General features: G+C 42.9%; 1 protein-coding gene across 14 annotated transcripts in view; it reads right to left on the reverse strand.

Moving 5' to 3' along the window:
* Positions 1-6,406: 6,406 nt before the first annotated feature.
* Positions 6,407-22,017, reverse strand: part of LOC126401869 (poly(rC)-binding protein 3-like) — a 39,261-nt gene continuing 23,650 nt past the window's right edge. For 5 of the 14 annotated variants that reach the window (XM_050063397.1, XM_050063405.1, XM_050063402.1 and 2 more), the window contains 5 exons: positions 19,185-19,226; positions 14,777-14,855; positions 14,208-14,266; positions 11,364-11,533; positions 6,407-10,627 (listed from right to left, as the gene is read on the reverse strand). In XM_050063397.1, coding sequence (XP_049919354.1) covers positions 10,573-10,627; positions 11,364-11,533; positions 14,208-14,266; positions 14,777-14,855; positions 19,185-19,226 — 405 coding nt within the window. In that variant the 3' untranslated portion in view covers positions 6,407-10,572. Of the gene's footprint in view, positions 10,628-11,363; positions 11,534-14,207; positions 14,267-14,776; positions 14,856-19,184; positions 19,227-22,017 lie in introns of those variants that run through there. The other 9 variants (XM_050063406.1, XM_050063403.1, XM_050063399.1 and 6 more) reach the window with 6 other exon arrangements.

Here is a 22,017-nt window from a genome sequence, read left to right on the forward strand (position 1 = left end):
CAGAGAGAGAAATGTGAACGGCTCGTTTCTCCTCTGACACGCCACATACCTGTGTGCCGCCACGGCTCGGTTGTCCAGGTACTACTGGGCAGTCATGATGCCAACGAAAGAGGAAATTAGGCTACTGGACCTGGAGTCGGACTTCTCTGTTGCCGGTAAGCCGTTATCCTGTCTGTGACCCCCGTTCAACCCACAACCGGCAGGATTCGCCTTTCGTTTCTGCTGCTGGTTGAAATCTGTACTCGCACAGCATGCTGAATGATTTATTTTGCTCGCACAAAATTATTTTTGGTCGCAAATGCGAGTAAAATGCTCGCACGTAGAGCTCTGTGGAAAACAAATCACTGCCGACAAGTAAAAAGAAATAAATAATAACTTTCACTGCTCAAAGATACTCACATGTCTGAAAAACAAACCACTACAGCAGCATATTGAGTACCAGGTGGCCAGCGCGCGCCGTTATTGACCAGCGCACGCCGTTATTGGACGGCGCATGGACACTCACTCACCCTTTTGCGATTGGACTTTGAACTTATCCCACAGTAGTGGTACGTGAGGCACCGTTGTACTACGGCACTTGACCCTGCAACACTAGTGACATCAGCCAATACTGTATGTAGTTTTTAGATGTGAAATGTTCTAGACCCATGCAAATTAGGTCCAGAACGCACCAGGTCCTTTTCTGAAAAGATCCTGGTATGCGTTCCAGTACATTCCGGCTCAAATTAAACACTGCTTATTGCTAACAAAATAGCATCGGCATCAAAGCGGCAGAAATCATGTGCCCCAACAAGCGCCAGGCTTTTGTCAACATCAGTCTGACAAGAATCTAAGTGGCAGAAAGGATTTCGGATCTTGCTGGAGATTTGGATGGTCAAATTACAGACAAAGTTAAGTAATTTGTTGCATTCTCGGTTGCAATTGACAAGAGCCCAAACGTTACTGATCTTGCTCAACTGGCCATACTCATTTGTGGTGTTGATGAGAGTTTGACTGTCACCGAGGAGTTCCTTGAGTTGGTGCCAATGACAGACACCACAGCGGGGAATGACATTTTTAACTCTCTCGTTGGAGAGCTGGACAGGGTCGAGATCGACTTGGCCCGCGCTGTCAGCCTGGCTACAGACGGTGCGCCATCAATGATCGGTAAAAAGGCAGGTGTTGTGACAAAATTCAGAGAAAAAGTACAGGCTGCAAATGGAGGGAACAGCTTTTGGACTTTTCACTGTATTTTGCACCAGGAAGCATTGTGTTACAAGTTGTTAAGAATGGATCACGTCATGGAAGTGGTTGTCTGAACTGTTAATTTCATCCGAGCCAGAGTTCTGAACCATCGTCAGTTTGACAGCCTTCTTACTGATAAACACATTACCCATGGCCTGCTGTACCACTCTGAAGTACGGTGGTAAATATGTGGTAGTTTTACTGGTCTGGCCCTCTTGACATCAAATTGGGCTGTATGCGGCCCCCCAACTGAAATGAGTTTGACACCCCTGCCTTAGCCTAACCTACTTAACTTTACTTTCTTAAACCTTACCTACATTCATTTACTTACCTAAACCTAAACTACCTTACTTTACTTACTTAAACCTGAACTACAAATGTACATAACCTTACTTACCTAAACCTAGCCCATGAAACTTTAGCTACCTAAACCCAGCCTATGTAACTTTAGCTACTTAAACCTAGCCTAGATTAACACTGATTGGAGCGGGTATCGAGCAGCCTTGAGCCTGGGGAGATAATGTCCTCACTCAGAGAGCCGAGGTTACAATGTAACCGAACGGACCCCCGAGAGGGTGGGACCCCGTCACCAGGCCCGCGAGGTAGCTACACCTCATGTTAAGTGTAAGCCCACGCACCCACTGGTACTGGTATGCCAGCCCCTCTGTAAGCCTGCTGAATTGTCTCCACGATCCAGTGTGACAGCCTAGCCTTTAACACTGGCTGGCCCTGGCACTGGGCCTTAAAGCAGACAAAGAGTTGGTCTGTCTTTCTAAACGCTGCAGTGTGCTGGACATAGACCTTCAGGGCTCTATCAGGACAGAGATTTGAGTCTTTTTGATCCTCACTACCCTCCTTGGAGGGGTTGTAGGTTCGCAACTCCACCAACTGATATAAATTAACGTCTTTGAGTACTTTTGGCAGGAATGCAGAGTTTGGATGCAACATGACACCAGCGTCATCCGGCAGGAAACAACAACAGCTCTTATTACATGCTTACAGAGCATGCAGTTCTCCCACTCTTTTGGCTGACGTCACTGCCAAGAGAAAAAACGTTTTAAGAGACGGTCACTTAATTCTGCTCAAGACTCTGCGCATCCTTCAGGAACTGAGAGATAAGGCTGCAGTCACCATCTGCAAGTCAATAATCCCCTGTACGAGCAGCCTTGATAGCTGCCACCATGCCTCTAAGGGTTGAAGGTGATTTTCCCGCCCCAAGCAGCCCCTACAGGTACAGGAGCACCTCTGGGGCTGCACATGTCGGTGCATCAATCCGGTTAGTTGTGCACCATGATGCAAAAAGCTCCCAGTGGTAAGAGTATGCAGCCCTCGTAGATGGTGCCTGAGCACTCTGCATGGTCTGAACCACTGACTGTGCAAATCCTAAGCCTAGCAGACTGGCCCTCTCAGGGGCCAGGCCCAAAGTTTGACCCCTGTGGAAAGGGATGGAGCAGGTCAGCCACTGCTCTGCCGAAGCATTGCCAGATCTCCCTGACCATCTCCGGGTGCAGCCTCCAGTCTTCTAGACTTGGGCCTCCCCTGGTTCACCAATCTGGGTACGTGCATAGCCCTGAGGGACAGGAACCGTGTCCATGCCCAGGTCCACAGCCTGTGTGCTATTCTGCAGAGTTCTGGGGAGCCCAGGCCCCCTTGCCTGTTGACATATGCTGCTGCCACTGTACTGTTGGTTCTTACTGGCACGTGACGGCCTTGCAGACTCGGGAGAAAATGCTGGAGGGCCAGGTGAATGGCTCTGAGCTCTAGAGCATTGATATGCTGGCCCTTCCAGTGGGCGCTCCAGACCCCACTGGTGCCCCTGCCGTCGTGGAGTGCGTCCCACCCCTCCAGGGATGCATCCGTAGAGAGCACCAGACAACGCAGTACTGAACCACGCATAGCCCCCTCAAGATGTTGGCTGGGTCCTGCCACCACCTGAGGTCCGCACAAAGCTGCACGGTGATGAGCACTGCTGCCTGCAGCTGTCTCTGTGGACAGAGCCCCAGGCTGAAGAGATGCCTCTGGACTTGACGCATGTGTAGAAGAGTCAATGGCACCAGTTGTACCGAGGCTGCCATAAGACCCAAGAGACGGAACCACAGCTGCACTGTGGCACTGGCACCCAGCTGAAAATGAGAGAGGCAGGCCCTGATGGAAACCTGCCTCTCTGTGCAGCATCACCAACCCAGCTCTGGCATCCAGCCACATGCCTAGAAACTTGTTGGCCTGTGCAGGCCTGAGACTGCACTTTTTCTCGTTGATGCGCAGCCCCAGACCCTGAATGTGATCCAGTAGCAAAGACACATGATGGTGGCACAGCTCCTCTGTCGGTGCATATATTAGCCTGTCATCTAAATAGTTCAGTATCCTGAGACCCTGCTGCTGCAGAGGCCCCAAGACTGCATCCATGCACCTGATGAAGGTGCGGGGTGCCAGTGAGACGCCGAAGGGGAGGACACAAAATTCAAAGGTTTTTCCCTTGAAGCTGAAAAACCTGAGAAACCTCCTGTGCCCCTCCCAGATTGGGATTTGAAAATAGGCGTCCTTGAGGTTGACGGTTGCAACCCCTTCGCCTACCCGGACAGCCTGCTTGACCCTGGACATTTTGCATTTCAGGGGCCTGAGGAACTTGTTCAGCCCCCTGAGGTCTAAGACAGGCCTGAGTGTCCCATCCCACTTCAGAACAAGAAAATAGAATAAAATAAATTAAATAAAATCCTGCCTGCTGATCTTCTTCCTTCACTTCCCTGATGGCTGACTTCACCATGAGAGTGAAGATTTCCAAGCGCAGGACCTCCCTGTGCTAGTGGTCTGCAATAATGGAAAAAGCAGCCACCCTCATCAGAGATGGAGCACTTCAGAACTGTAAACAATACCCCTGGGTCATTGTTGAAACAACCCAGGGGTCTGCCCCCAGAGCCTCCCATGGCGTCTAAGGGCAAGGGAAGGCTGGGGGTGATGTCACGTCAGGACTCATTCATTTACGTCACGTCATTTAAACTTGCCTCACCATGCTGTGTCCAGCAGGCCCTGTAGATCTTCCTGCCCCCAAGCAGGCTTGGGCTGCTGAGGCCTCTGCCAGCCCTGACCTTGCTTCAAGGTGCCTGACACCTCCTCAGCACAGCAACGGGCTTCCTGTCCCTGCTGAATCATCATGGATGCATCAGGCCCAAACAAGGCAGATAGCTCAACAGGCAGTTTGAGCAGACATGCCCTATCCTCTGGCTGCAGCATGGACTGTGACAGCCAGAGATGGCGCCTTGCCTCCCAAAAACTTGCCATAGCACTGTCAGCTGCTTCACTCTGCTCTCTTGTTAACTTTGGGAGAAGTGACGAGACACATTGTAGTTCAGCTATTAGATCCGTACTACACCCCTCCTCTAGCTGGCCAACCAGATGGCGCTGGTACAGGGACAGTATGGCACCCGTGTTTGCCAGCTGTGTCTGGACTGTCATGGCTCCATGCATTTTTCCAAACAAGCCATCTATTACCTTGCAGTTTCTACTTGGGCAGTTCGCCTTGCCCAGGAGGGACTTTGACAGAGCCACCAAGGCAACCAAAGCCTGACTCGTGGGGGGCAATGGCCCAAAGCCTATCCTCCCTCGATTGTCAACCGCAGCCATACACTGCCGTCGATGTTGTAAACCGACTCCTGACCACCTCCTCGAAATCAGAAAGGCGAGGCACAAGAAACAGTGTGGGTCGCCCCCCTGTTTCATCATCGAAACAGGAAGGGGTGGGGCCCTGACCAGCTGGCAGGTCAAGACCCAGAGCCAAAGCAGCCCGGCCAATAATTTCCTGGAAGGAGAGGTGACTGCTAGTCATGCGCTTTTAGAAAGAACCTGCTGCTCCTCTGAGGTGAACTCATCATTCTCTTAGGGCCCATGGCCAAGAATGTCTATCTCCTTGGGGTTCCTATCCAACCCAGCAGAGGGCCCAGGAGCAGGGAAGTTCCTATGTGACACAGTCCGCTCACCCCCAACTGAAACGGTAATAATGGAGGTGGGGGAGCACCCTGATGGGCCCCCATCCCACACTACCGGACCCGCCAACTTAGGATGCTTAGCTGGCTGCAGGCTCTGAGAAGGAGCTGGTGGACGTCTGCCCCCCGACTCTGTCGGGTTTCGAGCAGGCAATTAAACCCCTGAGGAACGTCGTAAGCTGCCCCCACACCTGGTTGGGTTTCAGCCAGCAACTACCTCCTAGAGGGACGCAGCATGCTGCCCCCTGACTAAGTCAGACTCGAGCAAGCTGCTATGCCTCCACTGTGCGTAAACAGACAGCTGCAATACACAGATATGGCACCCCTCTCAACTGTGTCACTCGTTATTGTCAAAAAGAAGAAACAGCATTTAGCTATCCTCGAGAGGGACCTGTGAAAGCCAGCTCTCAAACCTAAACGAAGGCAAGTGGACAAAATGCTAAACTCCTCTCTCTTTTCTTTCTGCTCTCATGTCAACTCAGACAGGTGGAAATCAATGAATCAGTGGCTGCATGCGCAAGGTGGGGCAAAGTCAAGCAACCCAGCATAAATGATCATTTTTTAATTGCAAATAGCCTCCTGTTTGATAATATTTCATCCCAAGGGATCTTCATATGAGAGGATTTATTTTGTCATTGATTTATTATTGAATCATCCAACTGTCTGTACTGTAGCGAATGAAATAAAGTGGCGACAGAGCAACCTATGATTGGAATAGTCATCCTTAGTCATTCTCTAATTAGCACAAATTAAAATTAAATTAGAGATAATGATTATAATTATAAGAAATTATAGTTATTCCTAATTTAAAGACCACAAGGAACCCTACTTTGACAACCAATTCTCTAAACGATAAGTATCTCTAAATTGTATCACTGGTAATATTTCATTGCCCTTTTTACCTGATTTTAATGTTTGTTTCAGTAAAATTGCGTGGCTATCTTTTTTCTTTTTTTTTTAAAGGATAGATGAGATTCCCATTTAAACCTCATCATCTCATTACCATAATCACATTGCCATGCAATAATTAGCCGTATTCAATAACTATCAAAATCTCCCCAGGGGGACTTTTGCTCGGCATAAGCCAGTGTCAGCTCATGGGTCATCAGGCCTTAATGTGTGCACAGGGATCGTGTCGAAATGATCTAAAGTCATTCGTTTTCCTGAAGAGGCAGCAAAGAGAAGCCAGAGTAAAACAAGTCACAGAAAGAAAAAATGAAACTTTATTTGTTTTTATACTTACCAACACTTTGAAATTAAAACCTATGTAATTACTCACAACTAATATAGATCTGCACATAGCAAATAAATCAATCAAAAATAGTTACAAAGTTCTATCACTTTTTTTTCCTCCAACTGCAATACACAAAACAAAAGCTGAAAAAAACATGTCTAGTCATTCTTCTTTTCCTGTTGTTGCTGCCACATGAAATGTGGTTAAAATTAAAAAAAGCATTTTTAAACAAGCTACACAGCTCTCCTGTATCTAAGCTAATAATAACTGAATAAATAATTGCACATTGCACCCTATTATTGCATTAGTTGCAGTTTGTTTGAAAGTCGTAGTATACTCAGGCATATACACAAATGTAAATACAGTTTCCAAACACTGAGTAACACATGAATATTGATGTTATTGAAATCACACTGCCATAGCGATCAAATTCAAATAACACAAGATCTTTGTCAAATGCACGTGCCAACCGTGCTAATAAGCATTAGCAATCATCGTTTTTCTGTTTTTATTTCTTACATATGTGTACTAATTTGAAGCAAACATTTCAATGGTACACATGCATTGATAACAGTTGTATAAAAGCCATAATACCCTTGAGGATGTTCTTTACTCGTACAATACTGTTGGGAAAGAATGCCCTCTTAGGTATTAGCCAACTGTTCTAAAAAGCGTTTGCCCCCCAAAAACATAATTTCATTTAGTTCATTTGACAAACATTCCCATTAAAGTACAAGCTATGACAACTCAAAATAAAAAGAAACACAAATTCATAATTTCAATGCTAGCACTACTACTTGAGTTCACATCAAAATGTAAGAATTATTGCAGAATAATCATTGACTATGCATGGTTCAGTATAGTGATACAGCATTTGTCCATTTACATAATCACATTTATGTCATCAAAGCGCTTAAGACCCAAAGTTACAGAAAAAGTTCAACACTTAAGCAAATATGTTCATTTACTTTCCTGCCAAGAGTTAGATATATACAATACCACTGTCATGTCTGTATGCCGAATATGAAATTACTGCTAGCAGCTGGTTAGCTTAGCTTAGCCTTAAGACTGGAAACAGAGGTAAACAGCTGGCCAGGCTCTATCGAAAGGTAACAAAATACACCTATCAGAACTTCTAAAACTCAGTTATTAACAATCGTGTTGTTTATGGGCAGTTATGTACCAGACTGTTTCATGGTCAGGACTATTATCTTACTGGAGTCTCTGATGGTTGCTGGGCAACTGGTCCGGATATAGAAATAGCCTAATACCATGGATGTATGAAGAGAACTGGATACAGCATTGAATGCAGGGCCTCATTCATTCTTATGAAAGTTGTGAATGAAGCCAAAATGGTTGAGCTGCCACTTATAAAATTACCCAGACGATCTAGGGATGATCGGTACTACTTCCGCAGTCTGGTTCATACAGCAAGCACAGTGGAGACTTACAGCAGCAACTAGTCCAGTCTAGTCTAGTGCTGCCAAGCAGCTAACTGCCACCGGCCAAATGGCTAACTTTAAGTTTAAAGCTCTGGTACCTTGAATGGGGATAAAATTGTTTAATCTTGCAGCCCTTTTAGATTTTGCAATATTAATGGACCAAATGGCTGATCCGAGACACTTTGTGGGGGTTGTGACGCTCAAAAAATGTATCCACTAATTTACAAATGTGTCTTTTGCCATGCAAGTCAATGGAAAACAGTCTTTTTTGACTGCAGAGCATCATATGACAGACTTGGCAGTTGTTATTACACTATTTTGCCACCACGAAAACTGGCTTTAAAGCCTGACGTGCTCCCCTGGGGCGGTTAATAGGTTGAGGTTAATAGGTCTTTGACATCATGAATTTAATTTATTTCATAATATTTCAAGCACTCTGAGAGTTGAATTTGCTTTCTTGCAGAGAGTTAGCTCCCTGCTAAATATGAAGCTACATCCAGGGAACGGTTAGCTTAACTTAGCTTGGCACGAAGCCTGCAACAAGGGGAAACTGTTACTCTGACTCTTGTGATTAAACACACTAGATTTAACATGCTACTTAGTAAGCTTTAGCTGCTGGTAAAGTCATTTATTTAGCTTTGCAGAGCCAGGTAGATGCTCCCTTCTGTTTCCAGCCTTTATGCTAAGCTAAGCTAAGCTAAGCTAAGCAGATCATATTTAGCATACAGACATAGGTATATCAATCTTCTCATCTAACTCTTGATAAGAACGCGAACAAGCATATTTCACAAAATGTCAAACTTTTCCTTAAAGCTCAGCATAAGCTATTGTAAAATAAAACAAGAGTAGTGGTATGTATGAAGAAATTGAGACACTGAAAATGCAGAATGCTGCTGTGTTGGACAGTAGATCATGTGATTCGACAATAACATTCAACAGCTGTTTGTATTATGTCAAAACTGAATTGAGCTCAGCTGTTCGGAAATGAGATGACTCAAGCTGTCCCAATAGTATTTAGAGCATCTTCATGAGTCGAACACGCAAGGGATGGTTGAAATACTGAACCATACCAAATATCATCCACACCTCCCTCTCAAATTAAATACAATACAACAAAACTAACTTAGCTTAAGTTTCATGATCGACAAACAAAAAGTCTTATGTGCATCACCACATCATAAATAAATACATGCTGGTTTTACTGAAAACCAGTGAAGCAGTACTAATTGTCATCCAACCTGTCCTTTTTCAAATAAAAACAATTAAGTTGCTGACAATAAAAAGACATTCAAACCTAAAGCGTCAAATCAACCGTATGACAACAAAAAGACAAGATGAACAATCTTGAAAAAGAGACTGAGTGGTCACGTCCGCCCAGGCCCCGTGGGTTCCCCCCAATGAACCCCTGAACATTCCTTGGCCCAAAAAATACCATTCGGCTTCGTCCAAACGTTTAGGCCTCTTTGCCACGAAGAGTCGGCTTCTTTCCCTTGTTTTTCGCTCTCTTTTAAAAGCTTTCACAGGGACCCGTAATTTATCTGAGACAAGGGAAGGAAGCCGAAAGGTTTGGACGCAACACTTGGCTTTTAAGTCCAACTAATTCCTCCCACATCAGAGGCAGTCCAGAGTAAAGTGTTGAATAGTCTATTGCATGAGCGCTGCGTAGTCGACTAATGTGCTAAATCACAATAGTCCTTGTACAAAACAAATACAGTATAATAATAAGTAAACAATCATTTAAATTTTCAGTTAGTGTTTTAGCCACTGATTTTTCACTAATTCCCATTCATGCATCTATATACTAATAATTGGTGTTGATAGAAGGAGGCTATGTTGGAAAGTTTTTCATTTGGGCAGGGAGTAGGACTAGACGTGAATGGCCAAAAATGCTGAAAAAGTTTGCGGAAAAGAAAGGAAGCACAAAGATATAATTATAACATTTGAAGGAACACCTACACTGAACAGGTTTACTCAAATACACAACGATACGACATTGAACACATGCAATATAAGCAATAATGTAAATATAGGAAATTAACATGAGAAGGGAGGCTCTAGGAGTGATACCATTGGCTTAAAAGGGTCATGTGATGCAGCAAAGAGTCATGGGTAGAAATTGGATTTGTAAGTAGACAAAGATGCAAATTAGGACAAAAGCAGAACAGTCCAATTTTTTTTTGTTTTTGAAATATATTATCAAAATTTGATAATTTGGCTACATCCCACCACACACTCTGCCGATAGCATCACTGCGCAGCTGTAATATGCAGATAACTATGTTCTACAAAAATTCTCAATTTTTTTACAAGTGTATACTTTTAAATTATGTTCTATGACGCAGCACTGACAGAGAGAAAGAGAAAGCAATAGATAGAGAGAAAAAGAAGAGAAAGATTAACACAAGTTGTTCCTAGTAAACATTCAACATGCTTCAACAGTTCTCTAAAAAACCTAATCAACAGAGAATTTCTTTTTTGTATTTCTTTTTTTTTTCTTTTTTGTTAATTTAATTTGGCTCTCTGAAATCAAAATGAGCGCCCAACCCTCCCTGATGTATAAACAACTTTGAATCAGAGCGGGAAGGCGGTCAGGGTTTTCGGAGAGCCAGAGCCAGAGTCCGAAGGGCTTCATCAGGATTGTCTGCGGTAGTCAGTCATTGGAAAGGGCCAAACGGAGGAGTCAGTCAGGGATCTCAGGATGTGGTCATGGAAGATGGGTCATTCCACATGGCCGCCACGTCTCTAAACCTGAGGGAGGGTAATTGGAAAGTAAGAAATTAGTAATTTTCCTACATCTGTACAAGAAGGCTACTACCACTGATGATTCCATGTGATCACTTCACATCAGACCGCTTTAGCAGCAACTAGCCCATTTCACACATGCACCACAAACCTTGAATTATAGACATTACCCAGAGGAGCTGTATGTGAGAGCATAAACAAATTAGTTGGATCGGACATTTCATGGACTTTACCTTACCGGCTCCCTCGTGAAAAGTTTGTGTATTGTTCAATTGAGCCAATGTATGATTGAGTAGGTAATTGTCTGAAGAATTCACAGCAAGTGGGTGGGCTTGTTGATGAAGTTTCTATCATGTGGCTTGCACAAAAACAGTAGAAAACAAACATCCAAGGGTAAAGAAGATGGGTCATTTACGCAAAGATGACAATGAAAATGTCGAAGTTGAGAGATGGCAAGATTTTAGAACTTCTGTCAGTAAGGGCCAGAACCGAAATCATCAGACAAATTCAAGGAACGACAAAAGACTGTTATTTTGTTATTTTTGATCAAATTACAAACCGTCTAGTTGACCACAGTACTGCATGCTCTGCCAAGGAGCTACCTCTCACCCAAACCAAACAGAATATTTCCAGAAGGTGAGATCTTGTTCCAGACCTCTGAATCCAACCACTCCGCTGACAATGTCCTGAACTGATTCTCTGGACATTGTCCATGGTTTGTATGAGAGCTATTGACTCTGACCTTGCATTGATGAGGTACTGGGCCAGGCTGATGTTGGCGGGGGTCCCTGTGATGGTGATCTGGCGCTCCGATGACCCTTCCATGGCATTAGCAATTTTGATCTGTGCCCCAGACATCTGACGAATCTCGTTGATTTTGGTTCCCTGGCGTCCGATTATGCAGCCTATTAGCTGGGAAGAAAATGGGGACTGGTCTTAGGATGGCCAGAACACATGGAAGATTCACACATTTTTATCTTATGAAATATTCGGATGGACTCGATAAGATGCACAAGTGTACGGGCCAGGCATTGTCCGCCTTTCCACTGTAACTTTTCTTCTTTTGGTCCAGCAAGTCTTTTCCATTAAGGACATTCACTTTACAAAGCTGACTGCCTTCGGCTGTACTATATCTCTGCTGTGGAAAAGGAGCTCTCAATAGTTGTAGCTGATCTGCTGTCAGATTATGTCACTGGAGGCTTCAAGAGGAAGCCAGGTTTAAAGATAATAAACCAGCATTTTTGACGTTGTGGTCCAACAACATTTGTGAATTTGTGCTTGGATAGCAGTTAGCCCCTGACCAGTGTTTCTCTTTCATGCAGCTATTTTGGGAAATTAATTTATAATTCAGCCAAACAATTAAGAATTCATCATCCTAATCTCTCTGTAAAATCTTAAATATTCAGGAAGGAGTCAGTGGATATGATCATAGTGTCACATTGACCTTTATGGATTTTCTGAAAAGTTTGCTGCCATGATATTTAAATAAAGATGTTCTACTTTAAGGTTCAGCATATTGGCAGTAGTTGAGACAAACTGGCACAAAGTGGCCACAAATTATCAAAACTGCTGAATAAGTGTTACAGTTTTATGCAATAGTGTGGACAATGTTGTCTTTAAAGGTGGAGAGCATGCATTTTACATATAAATGAACAGCAATTATATTCAAGCCTTCACTAAACAAGTTAACACAATGCTGATTAAGTCTATGGCCACCAGGGAAAGCTCTCTGTATTCGTCAGTATACCAGGGTAGTGGTGTCTGTAGCAACTTTCCCACACTGGTGCTTTGGAAATATACGATTAATGTCAACCAGCCAGAGCTAAAGGGGAAAGGAAAAGGGAAGGGACCATGGCAACAGAGCAGCAGCGAGAAGAATGGCCAGCCCATTCTCATTCCCAGGTTGTCAAATACCAGCCTGTTCACACTCCCAACTCATCAAATACCACTGCTTTGTCAGTGATTTCAGCGTCAGGTACCTATGTACAGAGGCACCTGTCATGGGGTTATGATATGCACTGGACCGGCTACAATCAAACTCGCCAAATACCGCTGCTTTGTCAGTGGATGTTGCCATCAGTCACCTACACACTGAGATGCTCTTGAGGACAGTATGATATACACCAGGAGGTGGCAATTTTTGTCACTGCCAGAAACTACTGTGGTATAAAGAGCGAGAAAGTCAGGAGAGTCAAATAAACACTGGACTTTCACCCAGGAGCTGGCTGCTTGTTTCCTGTGTGAAACCAAATGTCAGTGGCTTTATTTTAATAACAATGTAATGTGCTAGTATGTGTAGCATGCTGCACTAGTAACGTATGTCACATGACATGTAACACGTGACATAACATTATGTTATGAACCGTACTTATTTTAACCCACACCATGATCTTTTCCTAACCCTAACCAAGTGGTTTTTGTGCCTAAACCTAACCAGACCTTAACCACAGGGCATCATGATGATTTCGGAACAACGGGACTTCGGAACAATGGGTTTAATATGGTCGGAACAATGGGATGTCGGACCAATGGGCTGTTGGAATAATGGGCAGACCCCCTCATCCGCGGCACTACTTGACCTTGAGAGCAACTGACTTAGTGTACAGAGCCTGAAAGTCATCATAGGGTGGGACGGTGGATGGGTCAAACCAAACAAGACGTAACATTACCTAAGTAACAACAGGTTACAAACTTACTTCAACCCAAAACGTGATTATTTTTTCTGACCACGTACGAAACCTGACCGCAACTGTTTGACATTAACCACATGTTGCAACGTGTTTCACCCGGCTACTGATTTCACTCTCCTGCGCCGCTCAGATTGCCAAATCATTTTCGAATTACGGGCACTATTTTGCAGGGCAGACCACAAAAACGAAATAGCAATGTCCTCTTTGTTTTCTTTTTGATTATGGCATAAAATCTGCAGTCTTGAAGAAGAAAATCCAAATGCAAATAGGTTGATTGATTATTAACTTTATTTATGAATGAAATAATGCAGCCACATTCTTAAAATGAAAAAGCATTTCTGCAAATGCATTTTAATTTTCAAATTTTACATTTCAAATTGAATTTTGGTATCTATTTGCTGGGGCATATTTTGAAAATTAAATCTCAAATGTCTTTTTCTTTTTCATTTTAATTAAGTAAAAGAATGAGCAGTCTTTCAGAAGAAAATTAAAATGCAAATAGGATGATTGATGATTAATTTTATTTATGAATCAAATAATGCAGCCACATTCTTAAAATGAAAAAGAATTTCTGCAAATACATTTTAATTTAAATGTTAGTCACGATTTGCTTCCATACTGGTAGACATTAAAAGCATGCATTCAAAGTGTTTGTGTAATTACTCCTACTTCCAGAGGGGGGAGACAAAATCCCTGCACTCCAGCTTTAAATACATGTGGTGCTGGAGGCAAAATGAAAACTGTTATCATTTAAAAATGTAAGCTCATTTACATTTTGATGACAGATCTTTCATTTTGGATAAAGGTCTTATTTGCAGTTTTGTTTAGGATGTCACAATTAATTCAACAAATGACAAACACTCATAATAAGACAAAGTTATGACAAATATACTCACATCATTGGGAATGGTGAGTTCATGAGTACTGGCCTGGTTACTGGCATCCAGACCTGCTGCTGAATACAGGAATCAGACAGAAAGAGAGGAGGGAAGGAAGAGGACATAAAATAGAGTTTGGCACATTGGGGGAGTGAACAGCATTGATGGGTTGTCCTGGCTATTCACCAGTAGCATTTCTTTGTCACTGGAAAGTCTGGCTCAACCATGAGCAGAGCCTACATACACTACATAAAACTCATATCACCTGACAAGCTGGATTGTTCTCTCTGAATGGGAAAGAAAAACACTCTGAGGCGACTGTATCATTAAAGAAATAAAATTCAGGGAAAACCAAAGAACAAAAGAAACCTCAACATCAACAAGAGCAGACCACCAGCAGGCCATGTCAATGGCAGTGCACCACAGAGACCATTAGGAGGAGAAGGACGAGAAGAAGAGAGAGTCAGGACAGAGACAGGAAAGGAAGAGAAAGAGAAAAAAGGAGGTAGAGAATGTGTTTGTCTCTACAGGTAAAAACGAGAGAAGGAGCTTTGGTAAAGAGGGTCGTCGTGTAGGTGGGTACGTACCGGGGAAGGCAGGGGTGGTCTGTCCGAGGGGGGTAAAGGGGGTTTGCTGCATAGCCAACTGGTGGAGCTTGCTCAACTGCTGAGGGGGGGAGGAGGAGGACAGCAGAGCTATGAGGTCATCGTTAAAAAACACACACACACACACACGCACACAGATACACACACACGCGCACACAGAGGTCTGTCTGAAATGCTACAAGAGTAGAGAGAGGATCTGAGGAGAAGTTACAACACAGACAGGTGAAGGACAAAGACTGAGATAGAGAAGAAAGAAAGAAAAGAAGCTCATAGAGGACTTGGCCTGAGACTGGGATGATGGAGTGAGGCTGGCAAATAGAATGTTTGCTAAGCCCCGTCCCTTTTAATTACTGTTGTTTTACCAGTCAAGCATAGATACAGTCCGTGTCTGGTCATTGTTAGGGGGCATGGTGAGGGCTAAGTCAGTCTGTGAATGCTGGGAAAGCACAGTTTATAAACTCACATATGAGAAACGGATACATTTGCGATATATATGATTAATTAAACTTAATATAATATCAGTATCCTACAGCTATTAATGCTCTGATGCAACAGACTAGTTTTTTGAGTGAATTCCTTGCATGTTTCAAGACAGTATAGCAGCGCCAACGTTACTCAATGTCATTCAACAATGTTTTGACAATGTGCTGTTACATTATCATGCAGGGACCTTGAAACTAAAGTTACCTTGGAGAGGCCAGTCTCACTCCGAAGTTGTTGAAATCCAGCGCTTGGGCAGTGACTTGCAGTGTCAGAAACCAACGAAAAAGTCGGCATGATACATGGCCGGTTGCCAAAATAGTTTACTGCACTTGGTGGCGTCAGGAGGAAATGTGGCGGGACAAGGACGAAAGTTAAGGCAGGAAAAGTCAGACTAGGATGGGCGGGGTGGTGGATGTGTCCAACAAACACTGCCTTTCACCCAAGAGAGCAGTGTTTGCGTCCCATAAGATTCTAAAGCCAAACCCTGTTCTTTGTTCCCAAACCTAACTGTGTTTTTGTTGCCTAAACGCAACCATGTGCTTTTGTTGTTGAAGTAAAAAAAGCTTATTTTGAAAGAGACTGTATTCAAACTGTAAATTTCCTGTCAAAACGGAAGTGTATTTTGAAAGAAGACAATGCATGTAACAGGCAGAACTTGACACAGTGTCCCAGAACATCAACAACCAACGCATCCAGGGTACCTTTCCCATCATATGTGGACGTGGAAAGTCCATGACCAAATGTCAATATGGCACATGCCTTGAGTGTTTATGCTCTGCTCTCACTCAGTACTGGTTCAGCTTAAAAAAATGTTGTTCCCATCAGTCACTTAGACACAAAAACATAGGAATATAGGGTCCAGGTTGAAAAATACCTTTTACCTCTGGATTTTTAAGTTTATTTGATTTGCAGAAAGCCACAGAATAACTCTTCAACATGGTGGTGAATGCTTTGTTTTTTCCCCGTGGTATAAAAAAGTTGATGTTTTGTTGCTGTTCTCTTAAATACTGACTGTATGTCTTTTAATCCAGTCTGGATCCACACATACACAGTTCCTTAATACTGGAGTTACAGTACATGTACATCCATTTGCACTATTGCACTACCTAGCACCACTAAATTTTTTCAATTCAATTTTTGGACAATAGGTTCTTGATTTCAAAAATTAGCTGCATGAGTTGCTTGAGGGAGCTCTATGCAACATTCAGAACATTGATATAGTGGGGTAATGGTAGCCTGGCGTTGCCAGACCCAATTCGCAAAACACAAATGGGTCTGGACACGGAGTGTACGTTCCCTCTATTCCCGAGGGGCGGTATCAACAGCTGTCACTCAAAGTGCCCCTTCACGCAGTTGGAAAGATGGAAAACCAATCAGAGTAAACGAAACGTCTGACGTAGGCTAGCACAACGCCACTGTAAACAGACCAGCAAGCTGCAGCGGAGATGAGCTGTGATGATGTCTGGGAAAGAGTGTTGCCGTCTTTTCAGATTTCCTCCTCACTGTGGACTCCGAGTTGCATGGCTGTGATTCCCAGCTTGGTCGCTTCCCTGACCTGCTCCTCCATGAGAGCAACTAGCGGAGAAACAACAATAGCCACTGGGTTTTCACTGAGTCCCATCTTTTTCCCGATCAACGGAGCCAGTTGGTAAATTAAACTTTTACCAAACCCCGTAGGAAGGACAGCAAACACATCCTTTTTTTCAATAAAAGCTTTCAGTGCAGTCGTTTGTTCTGCTTTTAAAGAAAATATACATTCCAGTTCATTCAACACATTTACCATCGCAGTTTCAAAATCAGTAGCCATGTTAGTTGTTTACCAAATGCATTCACTCTGCTCCTTGTCCCTCCTATTCTGATGACGTGTCCGCCCCAAAGTAATAAACGGTTGTGATTGGCCCGGTATGCTTTAATCGATGCCAGAATGCGCCTTTATGATTGCATGGCCAGACTGATCTGCGGAGGGAAATAGAATATGAGCTCGCAAGATTAGGATGGTTTCACCAGGCTAGAGTAATGGCGTCCTGAGCAAAGAATTAAGTTACGCTACCTCTGTGTGTGTTGTAATACGAGCTTCTCTCTGGTCTGTTATGGCAGACAGCTCTGCCCTGCTCTCATACGAAGGTTACCGCTGATATCAGAAAGGCGGTGGAAGCATAGTGTCCACCTTTGGTTCCTCCCCAGTTAACACCAAGAGCTGTCAGAACTGTCACTGTTCAAGTAGCTTAAATATGCACTTGACAGCTGAATATATGTGGGACTGCCTGTTGTGTCGAAGGCCCAAAATTTTGCAGTCCTGTTAGTCTGAAAAATATCCCATAGGACCGAAGCCCATTTCTTCCATAGCCCGCTATCCCAAAAACAAATGCCCAGTGCTCTGAATCGCCGTTTCTCCAAAAATACACATTCCCTTCAGTTAGACAACCCCGTCACCAGAAAAAAAAATGTTTGCATTGTACGTTTCTGTAAACCATGGATATGTTACATATGTCAACAATGGTATGATGAATGTGTGGTAAGGTTTAGGAACAAAAACCACTTGGTTATGATTAGGATAAGATCACGTTTTGGCTTAAAGCATCCACGTTTGTTGGCATGAAAGTTGCTGGAAAAGCAGGAATGCAGTTATGAAAACACCTGGGATATTTGGCTCAAACGCCACTGGGAAGCTGACACAAACTGCAGGGAGTGTATAGTTTTGGAAAAAATCTGACTTCGGCGAAAAGGGTGTTTGTTTTTGGCATAACAAGCTGTTGGAGCAATGGGCTTTCGACCCAGTGGGACCTCTTTCAGACTAGTGGGCTTTTGAATTTTCTCAGGGGTGAAAGTTGGTGATTTTTTTGCTGCCTTAACTTACATTGTTGTACGGCCACATTTCCACCTGATACTGTCAGGCACTGTTACAGACCAACAGTGCTTGGCCACGTATTTTGCCAATGTGAAAGGACAGCTTTTTCGTCTGTGTCTGACATGCAGGTCACTGAGGAGCGCCAGTATTTGATGACTTTGGAATGAGACTGGGTTGGTGTAGCATACCATGATGTATATCACACGACTTTACATTACAGTAGTATAGCAAAATACTTTTTTTAAAGCCAAACTATGCCTAACCTTGTACTTTCGTTGCCTAAACCCAAGGAAAGAACCTGTAAATTTCCTGCATAAACAAAAAAGACACAATGCATTTAATAAACTTAAAGTGACATGCCGTCCCTGAACATCCAAAACATGATGCTGGAGGGAACTGACCAAGCATCGGTATTTGATGAGTCTGGAGTGAGAATGTGTTGAGCTTCCTTTTAAAAGCTAATTCATCACAGTAATGTTTTAAGTATGTAGTCTTTTAATTTCGTGAAAGTAACATTATGAAGGAGTCAGGAACTGGGAGTTTTAAAAGCTTACATTAAAGGGCATCTCCATCATCTGAAATCAGCCACCAGCGCTGCCTTTTACAGCTACATCAGTCATTGTTTTATTCCGGTTTGTCTTCTGCTTCTGATTTTGAATTAATGCTTTTTGTCAACTGACATTTAAGTATTGAATGTCAGAACAAAAAAAGCTTTCAAAAATATGGTCCCAACTGCGTTTCTATGAGGCTGTAACATTCTGATGGATGACTTACTTAAAGCAGGTTTTACATCTCAGGTTGATTGTTATTTTGTGCTGACATAAAGTGGAACCACCAGCCACCAGGCCAAGCTCCATGAGGTTTAATGCCAAACAAAGGGCAGGGAGGCAAGAGTCAGAAAAGTTAGAAAGATATAGGAATTACATATCAGAAAAAAAGCTGTATTAATATTAGCAATTAATATTAATATGGGCGGAAAGAGAGTAAAGAGCCTGCGACTGCAGCGAGACAGAATTATGGAGAGTGCAGTGTTGACTGCCTGGTGGGGTTAGCACTCACATCTGGATGTGGGATGGCGTACTGTCCTTGAATGGTATAAGCCTGCAAACATGAGGAGAAGAGCTTATTGTTATCACATTACATCATCACAACAAGCTGACCAAAACAATACATATACTGTATTTAATCCATTTAAATCTGTTAACTCTACAACAAATGGAGACTGGAACAAAATGTAATAGAAGAAAAATGATTAACAACACAAGCTCTCTACAGACTCATATTTTTAACCTTATCTTCCAAGAAAGTCATGCAATAGGCTATAGTTCCCTGACTGTTCATCAATCAGATCCAGTTGAACTAAATCAATAAAGGATAGCTCAGACAGTGGGGTGGTGGCAGGAAGAGTGTGGGGAGAAACCAGAGGAGCGGCCGCGAGGGGAGTAATGTGACTCGACCTATTGGATGTGTAGTTTATAGGGGCCACAGAGGTCAGAACTGAGCTAAATCTCATTTCATCAGTCAAGACAGCAACCAAAGCACGACTGTAAGCAGGAGATACATCATGTCAACTCTTCCAGGCTGCTTCTCAATAATGCCCTATGTAGAAATTTTAAAGAAACTAGAATTTAATAGAAATATGTTGAATGTTTATTGGCTAACTGTCAGCTTGTTAATTGATGAGAATACCAGTTTGCTTGTGATTAGGCATATAGTCTTCCAAGCGCTACAAGGTAATAAGAAGCATGCCAATGGTGGTCAAATACAGAGCTGAAGTAATTAATCAATGATTTTTATGATAAATTAGTTGATTATCAAGTAATGTATCTACCAGAATGCCAAGAATACGCTATCTGCAACTTCTTAATTGTGAGGGTTTGCCATTTTTCTTTGTCTTTTGTCAAATATTTCAAAGTTTTGGATTATTTAAAGAAGATTTTCCCCAATCTTAAAGCTACTTAAGAGAAAAACTGAAATGTTAAGAAAACTGGATATTAAGGGGTAGGAGTTTCTGGTATCAAGAGATGAAGTGATTAGTTGCATTTTCACATGTTAATGTATTAGCACAGAAAGAGTAGCTGATGTGTCTGCATCAATCATCATGGGGATCCTAATTAATACAAATGCAAACTGACTTGTCGATTAACAGTAATCAACTGTAATTTTGGGCTTTTAATGTGTAAGTCATTTTTAAGCAAAAATGCTAAAAAGAGTAATTGGTTCTAGTTTTTCCATATATAAATATTAGCTGAATGTGTTGGTGAAGAGTCTCAATCATCCAGGTCAGGGTGATCTTAAGTGCTATAGGCAACTGGACTTGTTTGAGTTTCTTTTTTGATGTTTCACCTCTCACCTTCACCTCTTCTTCAGTTCTGAAGAACTGAAACATAGAACGCCTTCAGGAAACTAAAGCAAGCCCAGCTGCCTACTCTTAAGATTACCGTGACCTGGATGACTAAGAATCTTCACCAATATGTTACTTAACGTTTGGGAAGAATGTCCTTCTAATGATACAGCAATATAGTACGAAAGATCAGAACTGAAGAAGCCTCTTGGATGAGAGGTGAAACGTCTTCAAGAAACTCAACTAAGTCTAGCTGCCTACAGTACAGCACTTAAGATTAGCTGAATGTCTTAGTTTCATCTCATAGTAAACTCTGAAAAGTTCTGTTGGTCCAGGCATTGGAAACCTTTCCTATCAAAAAAGCCATTTTTGATCCATAAGATCATCTGTCTGGAGCTGTAAATTAAATTTGAGCTTCCTAATAAAGGTTACAGCCTATTAAGCCCAAAGCTTCTCAACATCAGTAATAGGTCTAAATGAGTATTCATTCATTAATGTGTTTTACCACAAGGTGGCTACTCTGCAGGGAGCTATTATGATGATGTGGTACTTTAACTTTGTAGCGTTGGCAGTAAAAGCAAACAAGTCTGTCAGCGCGCTTTTAAAATCTCAATTTTCCTGCCACACCAAGCTAGGGAGATGAAAGACCAGCTATACCTATAAAGGTTCAGCAAAAGTTAGAGGAAAAGGTGCCAGGCTGTAAACGTGACGCACATTTTAGTTGATGAAATGTTAAAACTTTTTTTTATGTGTAGGCTAGAGGTGTAAGTATAGACAGTGCAGGCAGGGCAGTTGCACTAGGGCCCATGGGGTGAGAGGGCCCATATAGAGTGGGCCCTGCAACTGTTAGGCAGACTACGGGCCCTTGTGAGTAATTTAGATTGCCACCATAGAAATATGCCTTTAAACCCATCTCTATCAGGGTTGTCTTTTTTTATTTTATTTATTTTATTGTCAAATAGCCAGTAGCAATTTATAATATATATGCTTACTCTACATAGATTATAAATGAAGTATAAGAAAATGTTCAATTAAATGAATAATTCCTTGTTTTCTTTGGTATGCAATGATGATTTCTGACTGATGTGTATGTTGGTGTTGAATGTCAAGTCTCTATTTGATCATGTGACAATAACATTATACAGTAGCTAGTTTAAGCGCATAAAAAGTAACTAGCATGCCTCATGGCCCATCATAATAACGTGCACTGGGGCCTGTTGTAATAACTGTACACCACTGAAATAGGCTGCATATTTTTACAATAGGAGAATGTCAGAGTTTAGGCCTATAAGATAAGATATGATATGATAAGCGATTCAGGGCTCTAGTTTCCCGGCGCAGCGCAGGGTGGCGAACCCCACGCAGAGCTAGTTTCGAGCAGCGCAACCCGAGGCGCGCTCAGTTTGGTAGTTTGGCAGACCGAGGTGCGCTGAGATGGGTGTGACGGCGCAGCAGGGGGAGGTGTCGACAGATCCAGCTTGGCGCAGTGACAGTTTCGTGCCAAAAGGCTTTGCCGAAGGTGCGCTAAAAGCTCGCCAACTGAAACCA

This window comes from Epinephelus moara, chromosome 15 (genome assembly GCF_006386435.1).
Source record: "Epinephelus moara isolate mb chromosome 15, YSFRI_EMoa_1.0, whole genome shotgun sequence".
In the NCBI taxonomy this organism is placed as follows: domain Eukaryota; kingdom Metazoa; phylum Chordata; class Actinopteri; order Perciformes; family Serranidae; genus Epinephelus; species Epinephelus moara.